Source organism: Uranotaenia lowii, chromosome 2, assembly GCF_029784155.1.
Source record: "Uranotaenia lowii strain MFRU-FL chromosome 2, ASM2978415v1, whole genome shotgun sequence".
NCBI classification, from domain to species: Eukaryota; Metazoa; Arthropoda; class Insecta; order Diptera; family Culicidae; genus Uranotaenia; species Uranotaenia lowii.
Window position 1 is genome coordinate 359,488,854 of NC_073692.1, and position 23,156 is coordinate 359,512,009.

General features: G+C 35.6%; 1 protein-coding gene across 1 annotated transcript; it reads left to right on the forward strand.

Moving 5' to 3' along the window:
* Positions 1 to 1,525: 1,525 nt before the first annotated feature.
* On the forward strand, positions 1,526 to 2,871 carry LOC129743108 (uncharacterized). Its single transcript, XM_055735067.1, has 2 exons — positions 1,526 to 2,431; positions 2,641 to 2,871. The coding sequence occupies exons 1-2, from the start codon at positions 1,526 to 1,528 to the stop codon at positions 2,869 to 2,871; spliced, it is 1,137 nt and encodes a 378-aa protein (XP_055591042.1).
* The last annotated feature ends 20,285 nt before the right edge of the window (positions 2,872 to 23,156 follow it).

A 23,156-nucleotide genomic window follows, 5' to 3' on the forward strand; every position in this document is an offset into this window, starting at 1 on the left:
TTTTTTTTTTCATTTGCCATTCATGCATTTTGCGCTAAACGGTGAGTTGTAGATCCATCACACAAAGCAATAACAGAAAAATGTATGTCTGTTTGTAGAATACAAACAATTCACACACACACTCATACATTATGTTTATTGTGCTTTGTCTGGCGGATGATGTTACAAATCAGATTTATTTTGAACTCTTGTTAACCCGATATAGGATTCAGATTTTAGTTGAGATCTTTGATTTTGAAGTATCTACTATTTAAATTATGTTGAACAAGGAACAAATCAAATATATTCTCAGCTTAATTTGCCATAATCTGAAAATGCAATACAAGTTACTTTATCCAAAAAAATTATCATTACCAATTTATTTCATTATTAAAATCCTGCAAAAAGATTTAAATAAAAATTAAGATTTTTCAAAGAACGTAATCATGATAATAAAGTCAGATCTTTTTTCTAGTAGTTGTTTTCACATGTTTTATGTCCTTTTATGGGCAATTTTGAGTTTTAATTCCGAATCTAAATTCTACATTTTGAACTTGAATTAAAATTCTGAATTCCTTTTGAAATCAATTGTAGAACTAAGATTAAAATCGAGAAATCCCAATAATGATGAACGAAAACTGGGCATTTTATAACAGAATCCTTAACCACATATTTGAATTTCGAATCTTTGATTTTCCATATGAATTCTTTCTTCAATTATTTATTCGTAATTCAACTAGTGAATCTCAATGAAAATTTCGAATGATGAAAATCTTATATTTCAATGATATATTACCATTCCAAGTTGACTACTACGAGCGTCACGGCACGTGTCTTTATTCGGAATTTTATAAGCGATTTTTGCAATTGTTAACGGCTTTTTGAAATAGTGATTTTCGATTCGTGAGATAGCCAGAGGTCAGAAGCGACATAGCGTGGTGAAGTTCTTTACTTCCGGTTCGAGCAAGAGTGATAATCAATACAACACTATTCACCAAAACATCTAGTGTTGTTATTGTTTTGATGCAGATGGTGGCCGTGGATTGCCATAATCAATTTCCCCGCCGCTATAATCTAACCTGAAGCTCTCAAATAAGAGCCTAACTTCAGGCGTTTTAACTGCTCGAAAGCCAGAGATTGTTTCTACCTCCTTTTACCTCGACAAAGGTTGACTGGCTGACTTACGCATCACGAATAGGACTTGGATTGAGTGAAAAAAAACGAAACGTGGTACCTTCGCCCTTCGCGTTTTTCGTTCAGCGCATAGGGTAAAGGGCTGTACTACTCCTGTAGCGAGTGGGTCTTTTCTCCAAATTCCTCGTAGTTGTGTACCTTAGCCTATTGCTACTACGAGAGGCGCTAGGTAAAAAGGCTTCAACGACTTGTACCTTCGTGCGCCTTGGGTCGTTGAACTGGACAAGGGTAAAGCGCACCGTTCCTGATATCTATCAGGTACGTTACTTAGTTTCCACTCCGTTCCCACGTTGTTACTGAGATTGAGCGACAAACGCAACATTCGTTCTTAGCGAAGTAATTCGCTAGCCTTATGGCTAGCCCAGAAAACCCCCCGGGGGGAGGCTCCCCGCCGGGTATAACATACAGCAGAACACTTCCTGAATGGTTTGGTCCTTACGAAGACACCATCATCCTGCAGATGAATCCAACTGAAGGAAACAGCCTCCCAAAGAACCCTTTCACTATCAGCAAGTCTGTCCAACTTGACGGTGGGAAAATAGAATATGCCAAAACCGAAGCCAGAGGAACCAAATACACCATTAAGGTTCGCGGCCGGAAATTGGCTGAAAAGCTTATTAAAATGGAAACTCTTATCGACGGCACCCCAATCCAAGTAATACCGCACCCTCAACTAAACTTTACACGTTGCGTCGTCTCATGTCGTGATGCTGTTGACATCGACGAATCCGAGCTTCTGAAAGAATTGAAGAGTCAAAACGTAACACATGTTAGAAGAATCACGAGGAAAGTTGCTGATGAAAATTCACGAGGAAAGCTGCTGACGGTGAATACTGCCACCCTTGTCATAACGGTAGCAGGCATCGAGAAACCGGACTACATCAATTTCGGGCTCCTGCGCATTCCAACACGACCCTATTATCCAACACCTATGCTCTGTTTCAAGTGTTTGGATTATGGTCACACTAAAGTGAAATGTACCGGAAACGAGAAATGTCAAAATTGCTCCCAGGAACACGATGGAATATGTGAAAACCCCACTTACTGTCACCACTGCAAAAATGGTCATTCTGCCCTTAATCGTCAATGCCCAAAATATCTTTTGGAAGACAAAATTTGTAAGATGCAAGTAGACCTCAAAATCACATTTCCTGAGGCCCGACGATTGTATGAGTCCCAACATACAAACAACAAATCATACGCCGAAATCACCTCATCGAAATCACCCCTACAAGACGAAATCGAAAAGAGGGACCAGGTAATCCTCGAGTTGCAGAAAAAATTCTCCGAGCTTGAGGCTTCCTACAAAAATCTGCAGTCGAATTTCCAAAAAGCGAAAACGTGGATCCAAAGATCCCAAAGCATTGATAAAAATCGCTCCAGAAGCCAAGATAGAACACATCCATCGTCGACATTCAAATCATAGTAGAACCACCAAGAAACGAAAACTTAGCCAACGTTCCTAAGGCACAATCGCAGCCCAACCGCCTAAGTCGCTCTTTGGCACCAACCCAAGCTAATGGAAATCGTTCAACAACACCAGCCAAACGAAATCAAACCGAATCCCTCAAACAGCCACCGCAGAAAAAACAAGCCACAACACAACCCTCATCCGAATTCGAAGACTGCCCAGATACAGGATCTGAAACCGATGTCCCAATGACGCAGTGCACCCAGGACCTGTTTTCACAAAACTAAACAGCGAAATAACAGATCAACAAAATTATTCAACGACTAGCACATCAACAACTGACCCGAAAAATCATCCTGCTTCAACTCCAATCTCATCAATCCGTCACATGAATCGCAACAATAGAAATCGTACACAAGCGAGAGAGGAAACCTTAGTATTGCAGTGGAATGTTTGCGGGGCCCACCCACGCAGAGCCGAGCTCCAGCACCTCATCAGCCGATATGATCCAGTTGTAGTTGCCCTCCAAGAGCTCCGTACATCAAATTTACAAGGGTATGTAAATAACTTTACCTGGTTCTCGTCTCCAAGCATGTATCCCCACACATCAAGTGCCGGTATCGGGATCCGAAATGGGGTCCCTTTCTCAAAAATTAGCCTCAACACAAATCTCCCTGCGTGCGCCGTCACCATTGAACTACCCATCAAAGTCACGATTTTATCCGTCTACATCCCGAATGGCGAAACGCTCACCTCATTTAACACTGAATTCGAAAACATAATCCACTCTCTCGCCCACCCCCTCCTGATCGTTGGCGATTTTAACGCTCATAGTACCACCTGGGGTGGAAAGCGTACTGACCGTCGCGGAAGCCTTATCGAAGAACTCTGCGCAAATAATGCGCTCATTATATTAAACTCTCTAGATCACACCTACTTCCATCTCCCCAACGGCACAACCAGTGCAATCGATCTTTCCTTGGCTTCATTATCCATTTGCAATCGACTCACGTGGCAGGTTGAAAATGATCTGTGCGGAAGTGACCATTTTCCGATTAGGACAACTTTGAACACACCCCCAAAAGCGCGAAATAACCGCCCCCGCTGGCTCAAAAGTCAGGCTGACTGGCAAAACTTTGAGGAAACCCTATTAGAAACAGTCGAACCCAACGCCAATCCCACTTTGACCGAAATAACTGAGGCAATTGTTAAAGCAGCGGAAGCAAGCATACCACGAACCAGCGGGCATTGCCACCGTAGAGCCGTCCCGTGGTGGAACGAACAAGTGAAAGAATTGATCCAAGACCGTAGAAAAAAGTTAAGATACCTTCGAAACCTTGCACCGGGCGATCTGGGTTTTGCCGATGCTCTCAAATTGTTTCAAGATGCTCGAAACGCCTCACGCCGCGGTATAGCTGAAGCGAAAAAAACCAGTTGGGAAAACTTTGTTGCGTCCTTTTCATCGGAAACATCGACATCGGTCATGTGGCAAAATTTCAATCGCTTCTCTGGTAAACGTAAACCACCAAGAACGGTACTCAAAACCCCCACTGGTATAATTGATGACAGCCAACTTATCGCAAACTTCCTTGGCGACCACTTTCAAGCCATGTCTGATCAACCACCACTTCCATTCCCCCCTGCACCAAAAATCAAACGTCAAAATCGAAACAACGTATCGGAACTAGAAAAGAAATTTTCGATCCAAGAATTTTTTGTCGCAACAAAGTCTAAAAAAGGTCGTTCCGTTGGACCAGACAACATCAGCAACGAAATGCTACGCCGCCTCCCAATCTCCACAAAAACACAACTGCTGGATTGCTTAAATGAATTGTGGGAAAAAGGAATATTTCCCCCTCCCTGGAAAGAAGCTATCATCGTACCTATTGCGAAAGCTGGCAAAGACCCAAAGATAGCAGGGAACCAAAGGCCAATATCGCTAACAAGTTGTCTCGGAAAAACCATGGAACGCATGGTGAACCGTAGGCTCGTCCAATGGATAGAGGATCGTAAACTATGGAGCCCACAGCAATATGCTTTCAGAAAGGGAAGAGGAGTGGAACAATATCTCACGGAATTGGAGGCAGCGTTGGATGCTCCTTTCGAAAAAAAGCAACACACTGAATTAGCCTTACTCGATCTAAGCAAAGCTTACTACACTGCACAAAAGGCACCGATTCTTGCAACCCTCGCTAAGTGGGGTATCAGTGGAAAACCGTATTTGTTTTTGCAAGACTTCCTCACTGATAGAAAGTTCAAAGTCTCAGTCGGAGGAGCTCTCTCAGAGCTAAAGTCCCAGAAAAACGGAGTTCCTCAAGGTTCAGTCCTCGCCGTAACACTCTTCCTTGTCGCAATGGAGCCACTGTTTGAGAGAGTTCCCCGTGGAATCCAAACGTTCGTCTATGCCGATGACATAGTTCTCGTTGCATCAGGTACACAGCTAAAAAGTCTTAGGAAAAAACTGCAAAATGCCGTCACCAAAACTGTAGAATGGGCTAATGAAATCAAATTCACAATTTCGTCCGAGAAGTCAAATGTTCTCCATGTCTGTAGAAGAAGGAAACACAAAGCAGTCCCCGAAATTACGGTCCTCGGAAAAAGCATCCCCGAAGTGAAAAAAGCACGCATACTTGGAGTGACATTCACCAAAACCCTTAACTTCTCGTCTCAGATCTTCGAAACTAAAACTGCACTGCAATCCCGTTTAAATTTGATACGCGCAATAGGTGGCCGGCCGTATGGAGGTCAGAGAAACAGCATTTTAAATCTTTTTAGAAGCATCGGTGAGTCAAAAATATTTTATGCTCTAAATACGATAGGGAGAAAAGGCACACATTCGTTAAAAGCGCTCATGCCTACCTACAATTCCGGAATACGCATCGCAGTCGGAGCTATGCGTAGCAGTCCAGTTCTGTCAATGCATGCTGAAAGTGGTACCTTGCCGTGGAACTTTCGACTTACTGAACGACTTGCTATTAATACGATACGCATGCTTGGAAAACCTCATGGTACAATCACTCCCGCCACGGAAAGGTCAATGGAGGCATTTGCAACACTCACTGGAAAAACTATCCCCACCATTGCTCACTCTATAGCAGTAAGCAGCCGATCTTGGAACGTTGAAAATCCAATCGTGGATTGGTCTATAAAAAAACAATTTAAAGTGGGTGAAAGTAATCAGAAGGCTATCCAATTGTTCAAACACCATCAAGAACAACGCTATACAAACTTCCTGGAGATATTCACTGACGGATCAGTAGCAAACAACCAGGTTGGCTTTGGTATTTTGGGTAAAAACAGAGAGCTTCACTACCAACTCCCGGATCAATGTACGATATTCTCCGCTGAAGCTATGGCCATACTACACGCCCTGCGAAATATAGCGCAAAAATCGAGATACCGATCAGTGATTTTTTCGGACTCAGCCAGCGTTTTGTCAGCAGTAGATTCTGGGATATCCTTGCACCCATGGATACAAGCGATAGAAGAAGAACAGAAGAAACTTAAAGCCGTGCTATGTTGGATTCCTGGCCATGTTGGTATCGAAGGTAACAAAAAGGCAGATGAGTTGGCAGCCAAAGGTAGGAGTGGACCTAGAGTTTCCATTGGAATTCCAGCTAGTGACATCATCACCTGGGTCAGATCAGAGGTTAGAGCGAAATGGGAGGAAGAATGGGATGGAAATCGGCATCTGTTTCTAAGGAAAATCAAAAGGAATACCTCACGCTGGAACGATAGAGGAAAACCCCTGGAGCAACGCGCCCTTACAAGGCTAAGAATTGGACACACCATGTTGACACATCGAGAATTTTTTACAAAAGGCATCCAAACATGTCCTTCTTGCAATGTGCCACTGACGGTGGCCCACGTCATCGGAGATTGTAGACTGTACGAGAAGGAAAGGAGAACCTGTGGGATAGGCCACGACATCGCAGCAGCGTTAAACACGGCGAACGAAGAAAACCTGATCAAATTTCTCAAAAGTTCAAATTTACTAAACAAATTGTAAAACTAAGAATGTAATTTAAAATGTTTCTTTTTATAAGAGGAAGAATGACCATGTTGGTTAAAATCCTCTCTAAATAAACAAAATAGAATAGAATAGAATGATATATTACCATTATGATACTTTTTTACGTTTCAATACTGCAAAAGAATTTAGTGTAAGACTATCAAATCCAAATATTAAAATTATTTGTAATTTTTTATGGTTTTTTTTTTATATTCTGGAATGATGAGTTTCGAACATGGAAAAAATCTTACTTAATTTTCAAATGGAAAACCAAGATTCGAATTAGGATACAGATTCCACTATTAGACCATAAGAAAACAAATTTTGATTTATATTCGACCTGAACATCGGAAATGATTCAAACCTAAGCATAGGTACCAGATATTTTTCAGTAGGGCAGATCTGGGCTTTTTCAATCTGATAACTATAACGAATCCGGACAATCGATTTCAAAGTTTACAACGCAAAATTCGGGCATATTCCATCCAAATTTAGGAATTCTTTAAAATCATGAAGAAAAAAACTCGAAAATTTGAATTTTGAATTTTTTTCTGATTTTGCATATAAAATGAAAACACCTGGAATAAGATTTCGAGGTTTCGGCCTAAGTTCTGAGCCGAGAATGATACTTTTGATTCATCAAAATTGGAACAAGAATTGAAAATTTTGAGTTTAGTGAAAAACATTATAATAGACATTTATAAACGCTCCTAAACATTTTCAACATAAAAACATCCCCCTCCCTTCATTCCCATGGCCATCCATTGAATTCTATTTTATAAATATAAGGTGTATACAAAATTGATGAAAAGTACCATTAACTGGGGGAACATTGATAACATTTTAAATTTATTTCCAAATATCTTAGAGGGGGTTGCTTTTTTGTAACACTAAAACATTTTTAAATATTAACTGAGGTTAGGAGTAAAACGCATGATCATTCATAGCAGAATATTCAAACGACATTAGTGGCTATAACTAAATGATTGTTACAAAACCAGATTTCATATTTCGGCGTAATTTTGATCACTATGGTTTTAACGTATCTCAACATCTTCAAAATTATTGTTTTGATGCCATTTAGCACAAAAGGCCTAAGATATTAACAACAGCAATTTTTTTTTTTAAACTCAATTGAATTTTTCATCGCTTTCTTTCAAAAACAAAAAGACTCAAAAGATTGAAATTGTTACTTCACACATTTAGGGACAAAAATTATAGACTTTATAAAACAAATATTTTTTGGCCTCAAAAACAAATAAAATGTTACCATCATACAATTCTCTAGGCCCTCTCACTGTTCCTATGTTCTTTTTTCTTTTATTATTAAAACTCAACAATTTAATACAGTTTTTAGCCATTTGTTCTATACGAGTTTTCTCATAGAAAATGACCGTGTTTTTAAATATCCAAATATTATCAAAAAATGACCATAACACTAAAACTACACCTATACAAAGGAAAAAATTAAACTTTTATACAAAACAACTCATTTGCTTCATAATGCTATCATTTTTTCAGGAGAGCTGTTTGTTTGTGGATCTTCAAAAAAACAGATAAATTAAAACTTGAAAACTACATTTTAAGTAATATTAAAAGTCACCAACTACCATCCAAATTAAGCCCATTTGAAACTCAATTTATAGACTTTCAAACGTGGAAAACAGTTTTCAGATATTTTAACTTCAGACTTAGTTTATAATGATTATTTGCAAAAATTTCATGTTGATCAAAGTTCCCCTAGTTGACGGTACTTAGTAATGTGACATGTACGTGTGCAAAATTTGGTGGCCATCTTTTAAATGATTTTTGAGAAAGCATCCTATACAGAAGCTAATGTTCTATCTTTTTGGGTAGAATTGAAAAAAAAAACCCAGAAAAATCTCAGTGGGAGGCTCACAAACAGTTGGAAATCAACTATTCAACCAAAGTTCGTCTAAAGTCGTTTAAAGAATCCTTGAGGGTCTAACAGAGAGCTAGAAAATTGAATTTAAGTGAAGATGATTGATTCCTGGAAGTTGTGGAATGTGAGGGATTTTATCAAGCGCAATGAAAAATTTTCAATAGGAAAACAGGTGAATTTGTCACTGACTATTAAGAAAAAAAAAATAGAACACGGTGGTGAAATCGTGCGCAAAATATTTGGAATCAGGGATGCCAGGTGTAAGAGATAAAAAAATCTACGCAATTTTTGAAAAAAAAGTCTGTGTTTATCTGTACACATGGTAAGACCTTAAATATTGTACCAAACTAGGGTGGTTTAACGATGGTTGTGAGTGTAAGGTGGAGGGAGGGAGCTTGGTGAGATGGGTGATTTCGTATATTGTTGTTTTAATATACAACAAACACTCTTCTCTACTTAAAGCCTAGTCCACACTCAGCAACTTGAACTGCGATTCCGGTTGCTGAGACTTGTTCATGTTAATATCTTGGTTGCTGAAGGTCTCCCATACTTGTCGGGAGACTTGAGATGAGACCTCATCAAATGTAAACAAAAACAAGTCTCAGCAACCTAAATCGCAGTTCAAGTTTCCTAGTGTGGACTAAAGACATGAATAACGCGAAAGTTTTCTTGTGTCTATAATTAAAAAAAAAACACTTTTCTACCAGGTAAAAATGTTTTTTTTTTAAATTTCATAAACATGATCATTGATTGCAGTAAATTCAAACGACATTGGTGGTTATAATTTAATGTTTGTTACAAAACCAGACTTCGAGTTTCGGGGTTACTTTGATCACTATGGTTTTTAAGTACCTCAACATCTTCAGAATTATTGTTATGGAGCCATTTAGCAGAGAAGGCATAAACATTAATAACAGTAATTTTTGTGAGGACTAAGCTAAGTTTTTCATCTTTTTTTTTTAAACATTTATAATCAGAAAATAGACAATGTTGCTGCATACATCTAGGGGTAAAAACTATTAATATTTTTCAATTTTTTTTTGCCTCCATGCAATTCATTAGGTCCTCACACTGTTTCCATGTTCTTTCTCTTCAAATTTAACCATTTTATAGGGTTTGAGCCATTTTTAGTATACGGGCTTTCTCATGAAAAATCGCCGTTTTTTTCAATATCCAAAAATTATCTCCAAATGAACATTAAAATATCACTTAAACTGAAACTAAACCAAGAAATAAGTTGAACTTTTCCATAAAACAACTCATTTGCTCCTTAATGCTTTAATTTGATCAGGAGAGATGTTTGTTAGTGGGCCTTGGAAAAATCAGATATATTAAGATTTAAAAAAACATTTTAAGTAATATGAAAAATCTTCTAATAAAATCCAAATTTAGCTTTTTTGTAACTCAATTAACAGGCTTACAAACATTAGACCGCTGCAAGCTTTGTATGAAAATTTCAAATTCTTAAATTTTTACACCTCCCATAACTTTTTTTGGTTGTTTTTGCTGCTAGAAATAGCAATAAAAATTTTGGAAGCGATCTTTCCAGTCCTGAATTAGCGCAACGTGTTTTAATTTTGTATGGAAATTTGTATGGGAAAACAAAATTTTCCATTCTAAAATCGCCAGATATGTTCTGAAAGTTCCAAAAAATATAACTTTGGATAAAAAATGTTCCTTGATTCTTGCAGTACATTTCAGGTGAACAAAGCAAAAACCTAAATTGTACCCCAAGAAAGATATTCAATGTTTTAAAACTTTTTTTTGTCAAAATTCATTTTTTTAATTATATCGTTTTTGACTGCTTGTTTGAAAGCTGTGTAATAGTAGGATGGGAATAAAAAATCTCAAAAAACTGCTTTGCATTGCTTGAAAATTTATTGACTTATAAAGCCTTTGCAAAAACATTTCATGCAATTATTAACAGCTCTAGCAAGCAAAGTCTGCCATTTTTGAATACTTTTCAATGGATTCTGATTTTTTATTTTGAAATGGTTATAACTTTTTTCATGAAATTCTTCGCTGCTTGTCATGCAAGCAAAAAATGAAGCTTAAGAATAGTCAAAACCAAAAATTAAAGACCGACTTCATTTCAAGCTTATTTGAATTTTCTGGATGATTTAATGTGCAAAAATTTCTTCTTCCATACAAATTTCCATACAAAATTGAAAGGCGTTGCGCTAACTCAGGAATCAACCAAATCATCTCAAATTTTACACTGATGCTTGGTGACCCAAAAGGCATCGAAAAAACATATGGGAGCAAAAAGTCATTTTTTGCAGCGGTCTAACAAACATAGTAAACAGTTTTCAGATATTTTAACTTTTTACTTAGTTAATGATGATTATCTGCAAAAATTTCATGTTGATCAAAGCTCCACCAGTTCACGGTACCTTTTTGCCGTAAATTAAAGTGTTCTTAATCTGTAAAATTGGAGTTGTTACTTACCACCAGAGCTGTAAAACTTGTGTTACTTCAGCAAAAATCAGGACAAAATCTTCGTCTGAGCTTTATCTGGACGAAGGGTCAAAAGTCGGTTTTTACTGTTAAATCAGGGCACCTGGCAACCTTGTTTGGGACGATAGTTAGGAGATTTTCTGAATAATTCCGTAATGGACAGCAAAACCGACTCTTTAGTGGGCACCTGGCAGGTTTCCAGTCAGATAATTTTCGTTGAAAAGTCTAGCCTGTATTTTCCGGAGAAAACAAGGAGAGAAAAAATTAAGAGTTTGAAGTCTAGTACTTGAGAAGGCTGAAGATCTGTGGAAACTGCAAATCAATCAGTGTTTCATAACGATTGACATGATGAATGGCTGAATATACAAAGTAGACTACCTCCAAATGCGACCGTTTTCCCTGCATAGCACATCAATAAGTTTCACAAAGTTTCTACTATGTTTTGGTTGGATCTGAGATCGTGCCATTACGATAAAAAGTCGAAAATGTTGTTTTTGTGCCGAAGGAGGACAGTCTGTCACATTTGTCATAACTTCGACCAAATTAAAAATTTTGAATGATTTTGAAGCTTTAGGAAATAGAGAAGTGATCAGAAAAAGCCTGGATTTGGAAAAAAGGGGTAGCTATCTCAAAGACCATTAACAAAACGTCACAAATTTTCACAATTCATCGTTACGGTACTATGTAGCTTCAATAAAATGTCATCAATTTCCATCTATGCTTTCAAAAGTTCAAAACAAGTTTCAGCCAATTTTACTATTTTCTTCTATATAAAGTTTAGTTCTTTTAGAAATGGGACAGTTACGAATGCGTGTATCTCAAAAAACCATTCGTTTGATTGAAATACTTTCTATGGAAGAAATGAAGGTAATCTTATGATAATTCATGAAAAAAAAATATTTCTCTTTTTTTGTAAATAAAATGTCTAATTTATTTTTGGTATCTCCCATCGGCTGGCGCTCACTTTTTTCAGTCATGATATCGTTCAGTTTTTTTCAACTTTTACTTCCTCCAATCTGTATTCTATGTGGCTACATCCTCTTCCTTCAATTTCTACTACTTTTTGGTCCAATACTTCTCTTTTAAAAGAAGAATTTCAATCACAGTAACCGGAGCCACATGCGTTTTGCAAACGTTCCGACAATTTCGCAATTTTCGATGTGTTTTTTTGTGTATTTTCGTGCTAAATTGGTGCCCGCGTTTAAAGTTGAATGTTTTATCAATGGAGTGATGAATTATACCAATAGAGTTGTCTTGTGACGTGAAAAACAACAATTTTCTTGAATCGTTTCTCATGTGAATTTCATTCAAAAAACTGCGCGAGTGTTTTATCTCTTTCTTCCTTCTCTAGTTCATTCGTCGTTTAGAGCTAAAGTTAAATCTCGGGAAAGCATGTACCATCTCATTCACTCGAGTAACCATAAGGTGTCCGAAAAAATTGTGTTGCTTGGATTTGTGTCCGGATGAATGGCTAAAAACAGAATTGGCCTATCTAAAAAAACAACGGCTGGTGGAGTAACTTTGAAGATAAGTAATATCACGTATTATTTACATATTAAGCTCACTGCTTTACGACTGCTATATACACTAGTGAATTAATCGTGCCTTAAGTTATATTTCATTTGATTATTAAATCGCCATTGTACCGTGTTTTACCACAAAATGCAAAGTAATCAAATAGACGTTCAATAGAGTTTTGATCTGTCATAGGCCCTTGTACATCAGCACTATCAAGTGCCAAACCATCTCATCAGATGGAAGGTTTAAGAAAATCGATCAGCGACGGTCTCAGGTTTTGAAAACGTAATAGGTAAAGTGTATGTGCAGGAAAAGAAAAGCTTTTAGTTTATCCCTTTCACTCACTATTGAATAAAGTTAAGTGGATGCCGCGGGGTGGTCGACGCCGTCTGCGTGTCTCATTTTTTCCCGATTATAGTGGCTCTATTACAAAAAAAAGGTTGAGTTGCGCTAATAATGGCTCAACAGATGAGAGAGAGAGAGACAAATGGTGTGCGTTCTGGTATTTTGTTTGGTGCATAACAACGAGTGAAGGTGAGAACGCAAAAATAATATGCTTATGAGATATATATAATCAGTAGGTAAATCTTTTTGTTAGGTACGAGTAAAGAATATGACACATCTATGTGGGTGAGAAGAAATGTTTTAGACTTTTCCCCCTTCAAGTTGTCTTTCTCGTGGGATGTCTAGCGCCAGAGTTGGCCAAACTCGCGATGTTTGAGACTTTGTCAGGAATACACTTTCAGGATGTAGGATAGTTCTCTAGAAAATAATGAGGAAGAAAAAGCAACATTCAAAACGAGCGCCTATCCAGATACTAAGGTATTTTAACAGAATCGAAATCCTCATTTTCAATGACACTTCATAAAATCCACGCTTTTCGTTAAAAGCTTCCATCAAATGCAGTTTTCTCCATAAGACTCGACAATTAAAGAGGTTTTTCGGAAATTTTGTTCAAGAAAAATTATTGGTAATTATTTGATAAAAATACATCGTATAGGATCTTTGTAGTGACACATTTTTAAAGTTATTTCGTGTTCAGATAAGGCGGCTTACACCAATTTTTTTTTCTTTCATTAAAATCTTACCAAGCTCACAACCGTTTAAAAGACTGTTTCTCATTGATCTTGATAACCGGTAGCCTTTCCTTTTCGTCTAGTTTATTTACTAGAGTCTTATTCAACTCTGATACTTAAATTGCTCTTTTGAAAAACACGGCACTAATAGTCCTTTAATTGAACCATATTTTTTTTTAGAAAGAAGACTTTTTTAAGTATTTAATGAAAATGCGTAAAAGATTAGGACCCTTTTTTTCCAAATCTTATAATCTCGTTTGTAACTTCTTGATTAATTTCATTTGTGCTTTTGTTTGCAAGGTTTTTTTCAGTTTTAATCATTAACAGATTATAAATTGGCAATTTATAAATTGGTTTTTACTTCCCTCTAATCGTTGCTCTTAGAAAGCTTGCTTCAATAACGATTTTTAAAACGGATAGTTTGAAAGCTCTTAAAAATAAGCGCTTTTTGGAATCGGTTTCAATATGCAGCGTAGGGAACAAGAAACTCTATTGCAGGTTGTTACAAAATACAACAATAGTTAGATTTCAGAATTTGTTAAACATTGCTGATACCTGTTGAAAATAAAAATCTCATCGTTTACAGGAGTGGCCTCAGCAGGAGAAAATAGGAGTTTCAGTAGGAAACTTAGGAATTTTAGGAGAATAGGAGCATAGGCTGTAGTGGCCACGTCGCTTACCAAGGTGACAGTCCATGCCACATTACCTTGACCCCCAAACACTCAGCGTGAGATTTGTGGAGGGATGGCGTACAGCCGGTCTCCGCAAAACAAATCATCACATGTGCTGCACTTCCCTTCCTTCTATCGACTACATGGACTTGGCCGGCGTCGTTATTGGTTCATATTGAATAGTGAGATTCTCAAAACTGTACAGTGAGATTGTGATGCTTGTACCCAGCACCTTTCATTTGGTTCATTGTGCAATGTTGATTATCTCGAACCAATCACGGAGTGCAACCATTATGCCATTGGCCAGGAGGGGCCGTAGGTGGACCGTAGTTGATAGCAAGCTCAAGCTCAAGCTCAAGCTCAATACTTCTCTTTTAAAAGAAACTGAGGGCAATTTAGTATATAAAGCTGTTTCAAAATCACAAAACTTGATTGTTTTTGAGCCACTTAACAGCATTTTTAGTGGAATGTCTACTGGCAAAATCTGAAAATAATAAAGTAAAACCATCATGAGGTTGAACTTCAAGTTTAATTGGTTAGTATCGATCGTAGGTTGCGAAGGGTACATACAAGACTACTCTTTTTAGGCTTTGAAATACAGCGAAAATCAATGTTTTCGTTTTGAAAATTGTTGTTTTTTTCTATAGAAGCAGAATCTTGACAAATCATCATATTTTATACAAAACAACCAGCAAATAAATACTTTAATATGATAGGGACCTTACCGCGAGCAGACATGTTATGGGATTCAAATTCTGAAATTTGTTTGATATAGGGTTTTTCACAAGTTTTGATGTCCTTCTGAAATCACCTGTCTCATTGCCTCGGTACCTGCTTTACAGCTTACGAGCTCTGGAACTAGCAAAAATTTGTTGTTTGAGGTTAGGTTCGAATGACTTATAACTAGGCAACATTGTCAGCTAATCAGAGATTAAATTGTTGAACATTTCACCTATCTACATTTAGTTTTTCGTTTATTCAAAATTAAAAATTCTGGTCTGAAACTTGTTTTCCCTGATGACCCTTAACCGTAGTTACCGATCATATGCTTCACTGCAATGCTTGATTTGAACTTTGTGGACATTTTTTACAGTGTTTGCATACTTTTCCTCCACTCACACTTACTAATTCTTTGAATAATCAACGGTTTTGTCATCTATCAATTTGATAATGACGATTTTTGAAGGAAACTGTGCAAGACATTTTTTTCTTTTTCTCTTGCATCGTGAATATCTCAAAAACGAATGAATTTCAAATTTTGAAAAAAAATAGGTCTGATAGTACTTTTCACAAGCAAAAAAATGCTGTCAAAATTTCAAATGTCCGTTCACAAGTATATGAGCAATTAGCAAAATAAAGTGTCCCATTTCCCATTATCTAATGAAAGTTTTCCACTGTTTAGTTTTCACATCACTTAGATCTCAATAATGAATCATTTGACTAGCATGGGGTTTCGCATTAGCTTTGTAACTAAGAAAAAAAAGTCTACGCAACATGATATTTCATAAAAGCAGCATTTTTTCAGTAAAAGGCAAGATTTTGTCCTATGATTGATCTATCTAAGAACTTGTAGCAAGTGGCACCTCACTGTGTAGTGGCCTAATCATGGGAGCATTAATGAATAATGTATTCATTGCATTGCCCGCCATCATTTCCTATTGTGTTGTTGCTGGCGTAAGTCCCAAAGTGGCACACACCGGCCATTATTGTAAGTGACCACTCATCACCATCATCACAGCCCCTCCCCCTCCCTAAAAAGCTAGGCTAAGTAGAGGGTGACAATTTGAAAAATACGCTCAAGCGACCTCTCCGATTTCAACACATCGTATCGCGTCTCAGTTAGCCGCAGCTTATTAGCATAAGAAATTATGAAAATGATATTATTCAAATTTTTTTTTCAACTACATGTTTCAACGATGCAGAGAGAAGGGGGCCACCTTGAGTGCTGCCCGTAATTTGGAGCTGCTAGTAAAGGATTTGGTTAAAAAGTTCCTAGAGTGAGATCCAACAGAGGTAGAGGGTAGAGCAATTTATCAAAGTTGATAACCTGCCATCGTTTTGGCGAGCGCTTAGCGCTAGTGTCTAATTAACATTTGGGGCACACTATCGGAAAACTTGCACGAGAAATTCTTAAAACCCGGCTTCCTCGACCAAAAGCCGTATTGTTCGGACAGTTTTTTTTCCTTACACAATTCTAAACGCAAGTAATGACAGACCCAAGCAGAAACAGCTTCTACAGTTCATTCGCAGTTATTTGCCTTCCAACAATGGAAGATTGCAACCCAATGAAACCTGATTTTGGGCCAGGAGTTCAACAACCGGAGTTTGGTTTCCGTGCAAGTTTCTGTGATTTTCTTTTTTGACGGAGTAAAATTTGTATCCAACAATTTGTTTCACGTGTGATCTGGTTTATTTTTCTGTTTTGAGTCGAAAGCAGAGGTGTAGCTGAATATTGAAAACAAAACGTGCAAACCTTTTCATACTTTAATTTTTTTTTCTTAGGAATTTTCATCATTTGGGATGATTCATCCCTGATTCCTTCCCGCACTACACATTGTGAATCAATATTTGAATTAAAAATTATTAAATAAATATTATCAACTCATATAAACATATTTTTTGACATTTCACAGTTCATATGGCTTGGAAATGATGTTCGAATGAACAAATCAACTGTTACTGCTCCGGGATGAATAAGCCATAATGATGCTCAAAATCTCTCGAGAAAAAAACTGTAACTGCTTAAGTCGCTTTGAGAATTGATGATTTTAAGGAGTGTATTCGAGAAAAATGTAACACTTTGTTTGTTAATAATAATTTTGAATGCATGGATGGAAATTTATTCAATTTTCAGTGAAGCTGCCTAGTAATGTTATGTTCACATGTGCAATGTTTTGTGACGTTTTGTAATTTTTACTTTTTTTTTAGATAGCGTCCAACGAAGAAGTTTTTCGATTTTATTTTTTTTACCTCGTGCGCCATTTACTGTATACTATGAACCAATTCTTTTAAAAAACAAGGCTATTTTTGATTGTGTTTTCAGTGTCCTGAAGCTTGACCTTCAAAATTTCTCAAAATTCTTAATTTGGTTGAAGTTATGACAAATTGACCCAATTATCCTCCTCCATTACAAAATCTACATAATTGACATTTTATCACTCCGCCACAGTTTTCGTGTAATGGCACGACTCCAGGTTCAACCAAAACTGATAATCAATGCCACATTACCACGATCGAGCTAATTTATGACGGTGTAAATTTCCAAGTGTGAAACTTTAATCGTTTCGGCTTTTAATTTTAATTTTGAGATTTTCTGAAACGCACACCAGGTTTTTTTTTTTTTCTTTATTATAGAGACTTTCAGCCTCGGGCTGGTTCGTCTCTTGCACACCAGGTGAACTTTTGCAATAATAGCAAAATTCAACGAGTTGAAACTACATGATGATAAAATCTGTTGTGGCGGGATAATATATGTATGGGAGAGTGGGGAATCATGGGCCACTTTTTTTCGTTGTTCCATAACTTCTTTAATATAAACGATAAAATAAAAATAAAAAATGGTATGGTTTTCTACATTTTCAAGGTATCATAAGGTATTTTTTTAAATTTTTTAATAAGTTATTTTCCACAAATTCTGACTGTGTTAAAAAAAGCAATATTTTTTGGATTTTGAAAAATGGTGGGGAATCGTGGGCCACCAAATCCAAATTGACCAAATAACATGCAAAGTTTATGAATTGACCTAAAACTGTGATTTCCTAATTCATTTCGTTATTTAAAAGCAATCTCAGATGATGAAATGAAAAAGAGAGCTGTGTATGATCGCATAGATTCCAAAACCAGGCTCGCGAACGTTTTGGCAAAATTTCTTATATAGGATGGACAAAATATTTTTCATAACTCTTCATTTGGCATAAGAAAACATTGCTGATAGGTAAAACGTATTTTAAATTCTGAATGTGCATAAAAACACAAAAATATAGGTGATTCAAGATGTGTGGCCCACGATTCCCCACAAGCTATGATTTGCAAATTGGTTGCGTTTGTGTGACATATTGATGTTTCATCAAAAATTCCTTTTCCACGTGAAAGATCATGACAAAACTAAGATCATAAGCATATGAGCATATTTGTGTTATGCACTTTAGGTTCCCCATCGATGAAATTAGCGGGTGTTTTTTTAATTATGTAAGCAAATTTTTCCAACTTTTTTTAGCTTGATAAATAAAAGAAGCATATGATGCGTATTTCAGTCAACAACATATAGGAATACATGCTCACGCAAAGCGACGACGATGACAGTTGGTTTGAGATTTTTATCTCAACACACATCTGAGATATTAAAAGTGGCCCACGTTTCCCCATGGCCCACGATACCCCACTCTCCCCTACCTATATAGATAAAAAGTACCGTAAACTGGGAGAACTTCGATCAACAACAATGTTTGCAGATTATCATCATTAACTAAGTCTGAAATTAAAATATCTAAAAACTGTTTTCTACGATTGAATGCCTAAAATTTTGGTTTCAAATAGGCTACATTTTTTAGTATTACTTAAAATGTAGTTTTACAGTTTTTAAATATTTATTTTTCGAATATACACAAACAAACATTTCTCTTGATAAAATGATAGCATTTAGAAGCAAATGGGTAATTTATAAGAAAGTTAAACTTTTTTCCTTTGTAAAGGTATAGTTTTAGAGTTATTGTTATGATCATTCTATGAATATTTTTGGATACTCAACAAAGAAATGAATGACTTGAAGAAGTTGAAATCCAACCAAATAAAAAAAATTGGATATTTAAGAAAAACGGACATTTTTCTTAGAAAGCCTGTATAGAACAAATGGCTAAAACCCTATCAAATGGCTAAGTTAAAAAAAACATAGGAACATTGGGAGGACCAAGGAAATTGCATGATGGTAAAATTTTATTTGTTTTGAGGCCAAAAATATTAAAAGATGTATATAAATTTTGCCCCTAAATGTATGCAGCAATATTGTCCATCTTTTGAGTATATTTGTTTTTGAAAGAAAACGTGAAAAAATTCAATTGAGTCCAAACAAAAAATAACAGTCATTGATGTTTTAAACCTTCTGTGCTAATTGGCATCAAAACATTAGTTTTGAAGATGTTGAGATACATTAAAACCATCATAGTGATCGAAGTTACCCCGAAACACGAAATCAGGTTTTGTAATAAACATTTAGTTATAACCACTAATGTCGTTTGAATATTCTGCTATCAATGATCATGTGATCATACTTAATAATCCTTACTTCAATAAATATTTCAAAACTTTTAAATGTTACAAAAAAGCAACGTTTTCCAAAATGTTAGAAAATGAATAAAAAAAGTGATCAATGTTCCCCCAGTTTACGGTACCTACCAAGTTGTTTAGCTGTTATTAGTATGATAGCTTTCGTACTGGTGACGCCTTCAAAGTCAATTATCTTATTTCAAACGCATAGAACTTTCTGGAATGGCTAAGAAAGAACACAATAAAAGTGCATTCAGGAATAAGTGAGTATTTGAAAAATTCAAGAGGTCCTAATCCTCGCAGACTTGAAGATCTAACCCTTTGCTTTCCGACAATTAGTTTGAGAATGGAAGCAAGACCGTGCAAAGGGGGGGAGGAGGTTTAGGGGTCTTAACCCTATACCGCTTCATGCATATTTTTGCCTAGTAAAATTTTCACCGTAATATCGTGAAATTGATCTTAAAAGATGTTTCAAAATAAGTGTTAGCCAGCAAGTTAGAAATTTAGCTCGCAGAATTCCATTTTAAGACACTATATGACGTTCACGAATTGAAACTAATTTCTAATTGTAAATTTTGATTTGTACTAAAACTCTTAAATTGACCTACAACAACACTACCTCATCTTAAGAATGGGTTTTTATACAGGAACAGAGTTTGAAACGAACCATTTTAACTTTTTTTTTGACATAACAGAATGTTCTCCTACATAAAAATACTTGATTGCGCTTAGCAAATTTAAGTCGAATAAATAATTTTTAATGATTAGCAAACTATAGATCTCTGGAAAATTCATTATTGAACTGTACACCTTATTAAATGTTACAATGCAACATAAATGTAATGATGAATTGGTACGAATAAAGACATATAAAAAAAAATAAAAATAAAAATAAACATTTTCACTTTAAGATTAGTTTATGAAATACTTATTTTATGCATCACAAGTTGAACACCATTTAACAGGCGTTAATCTCTCTCGATGGTATGAGGAATTAGAAAAATAAATCTAAAATCTAATGTCCCCTAATATTTATAGTAAAAATTTAATCGAAAAAAAATCGTTTCTGTCATAACAAACCTAAAGCTGATATTTTTCAAGAAACCAATTTCAGCCTCAATAAAAATGTATCCTAGTTGTTCTCAATGCTCAAAATCACATTTGAAAAGGTTTAGAAAAATTACACAAGGCCACAAAATCTAATTTTTGTCAAGGTGCAATGAATTGAAAATGTAATTTTGACTTATTTGGGTGCCCTGAATCTTAATTTGCTTTTCTTCAATCAGCTTCTGTTATTGAAAAAACTTTTGAAAATAGGTTTTAATCATTGAAGAAAGTTCTCCTCTTTTATTTGTAAAACTAAAAAACAAAAAATTTTAAAAGAAAAGTATTATATCAGTTATCAACTTTTTTAAGGACTTTTTTATTTTATTTTATTAATCATATTAGAAATGTCTGATAAAAATCACACAAACATATCTTAAACTAAACATGTATTAATTTCTAGAATTACGTATACTATTTTACAAAATGTCTTTGGAAATGTTCAAGTTAAAAACGTTTGACACTTCATTGAAAACACGACAACAGTTATACAGAGGATGATTTTGTGCGAAGACGGTGTGGCTGTATGGTATCCACAGAAAGTTCTGTTGACGAATTGATTAATTTTGATTTCTGAGAAAGAAGTTTTCTATTTGTTAACTTTTCCTCATTAAAGGATTTTTTTAAAAGAAGTTTTACACCAAATTGAATTTAAGATACGTAGTTCAAAAGGACCGTTTATCGTAGAATTTCTGTATCTTAGACCACACAAGCTTAAAAAAGCTCATATTTTGTGATTTAATAGTGTGATTGTTGATCTATTTTACGTACAGGGTTTGATAAAAATATCTTCAGAGTAAAAAGTTATGGAAATTCAAAAACGAAGTGACAGTGCCCGTGTTTCCAACTTCTATACAATTATTAACGGTACTGTAGTTTTTAAAGCGTAAATCAAATCTATTTTGCAGGTTTCAACAAATTAGTTAAACGAAATCAACTTTTTTTTTTAACTTTCTGCAGTAGTGTCAAAAATACTTGAACCTGATAATTTTTTTTCAAATTAAAAAAAACTGTTGAATTTTACTATTTTAAATCATGCATCATCATCATTCAAATATTATTCCTCAAATGAATGGAATATACTATACAAGATCAAATCAGATATTTTTCTTTAAAAGTAGGTTTGATAGTTAATCAATTGATTTCCCAGTACTGACACATTTAAAAACTCCATATCACCAAAACTAAATTAAATAGTCCAAATTTGACAGAAGTTTCAAGTTCAGAACACTGAAGTATCCCAAATCAATCATTTAAACATATACAAAAAACCCGATTTAATACACTTGACAGTGGAATGTAGCCTTTCTTACAACCTGTAAATTATATTTGGGTATATACAGTTGCGTTCAAAAAAGAATGAACTCGCATTAAGCTGCGCACCCACTTCCAACTTTGACAAGCTGCCATTTCTCTCTCGGTTTATATTTTTTCATGAAAATTTCACATAATCAAGTTCAACTATCCAACTAACAATCCATAGAATTTGAAGTCTTTACAATGACGGGGAACAAAGATACAGCTATTCCCTTAAAAAAGGGAAATTTGGAACTGCTTCACTAAATTTGCTGTATCTTTGACAATTTTCATTGAAAAATTTTGAAATTTGGTCCAAAGATGTAAAAATGTGTGATCTAATACCAAGCCAAGTTTCGTCAAAATCGATGAACGTGATCGAAAATGGCCCAGGATTAAAAATGAGGTTCATTATCGCCCAGCAGACGATTTCATTCTCTTTTGGACGGATGTTTGTATGGAAAACATCGTAATCCATGTACTCTTATTTTTTTCTTTCACAAAACAAAAATTTAGCAAAAAGAATGTTGTAAATAGCTAAAAACATCATTCGTACTTTGTTTCGAAAGAGAAAATGTTCCAACAGGGTTCAAAATAAAAAGAACAGAGTTTCAGTAATGACCTGATAATTACACCGATAAACAAATTTGATCCACAATTAAAGCGAATATTCTATTCGCTATTTTGTTTCAATATCAGCTTTGTTGGAATAATTTCTATTTCTAAACAAAGCAAAAATGAAGTTCCTATCAATTTACAACATGCTTTGCTATAAATGTTGGTTTTGTGAAAGAAAAAACCAGAATACATAGATTACGATGTTTTCCATACTAACATCCGTCCAAAAAAGAATGAAATCGTCTGCTAGGCGATAATAAACCTCATTTTCAATCCTGGGCCATTTTTGATCACGTTCATCGATTTTGACGAAACTTGGCATGGTATTAGATCAAACATTTTTACATCTTTGAACCAAATTTCAAAATTTTTCAATGAAAATTGTCAAAGATACAGCAAATTTAGTGAAGCAGTTCCAAATATCCCTTTTTTACGGGAATAGCTGTATCTTTGTTCCCCGTCATTGTAAAGACTTCAAACTTTGTGGAGTATTAGTTGGATAGTTGAACTAGATTGTGTGAAATTTTCATGAAAAAATATAAATCGAGAGAAAAATGGCAGCTTGTCAAAGTTGGAAGTGGGTGCGCAGCTTCATGCGATTTCATTCTTTTTCGAACGCAACTGTATGGCACAAAATGAATTATGAATTATGATT

Bases quoted from the DNA above. Each gene is read 5' to 3' on its own strand.
- LOC129743108 (XM_055735067.1), top strand. From the start codon at position 1,526: ATGGCTAGCCCAGAAAACCCCCCGGGGGGAGGCTCCCCGCCGGGTATA. The intron at 2,432-2,640 runs GTAATCCTCGAG...AACGTTCCTAAG, and splicing joins AAATCGAAAAGAGGGACCAG to GCACAATCGCAGCCCAACCG.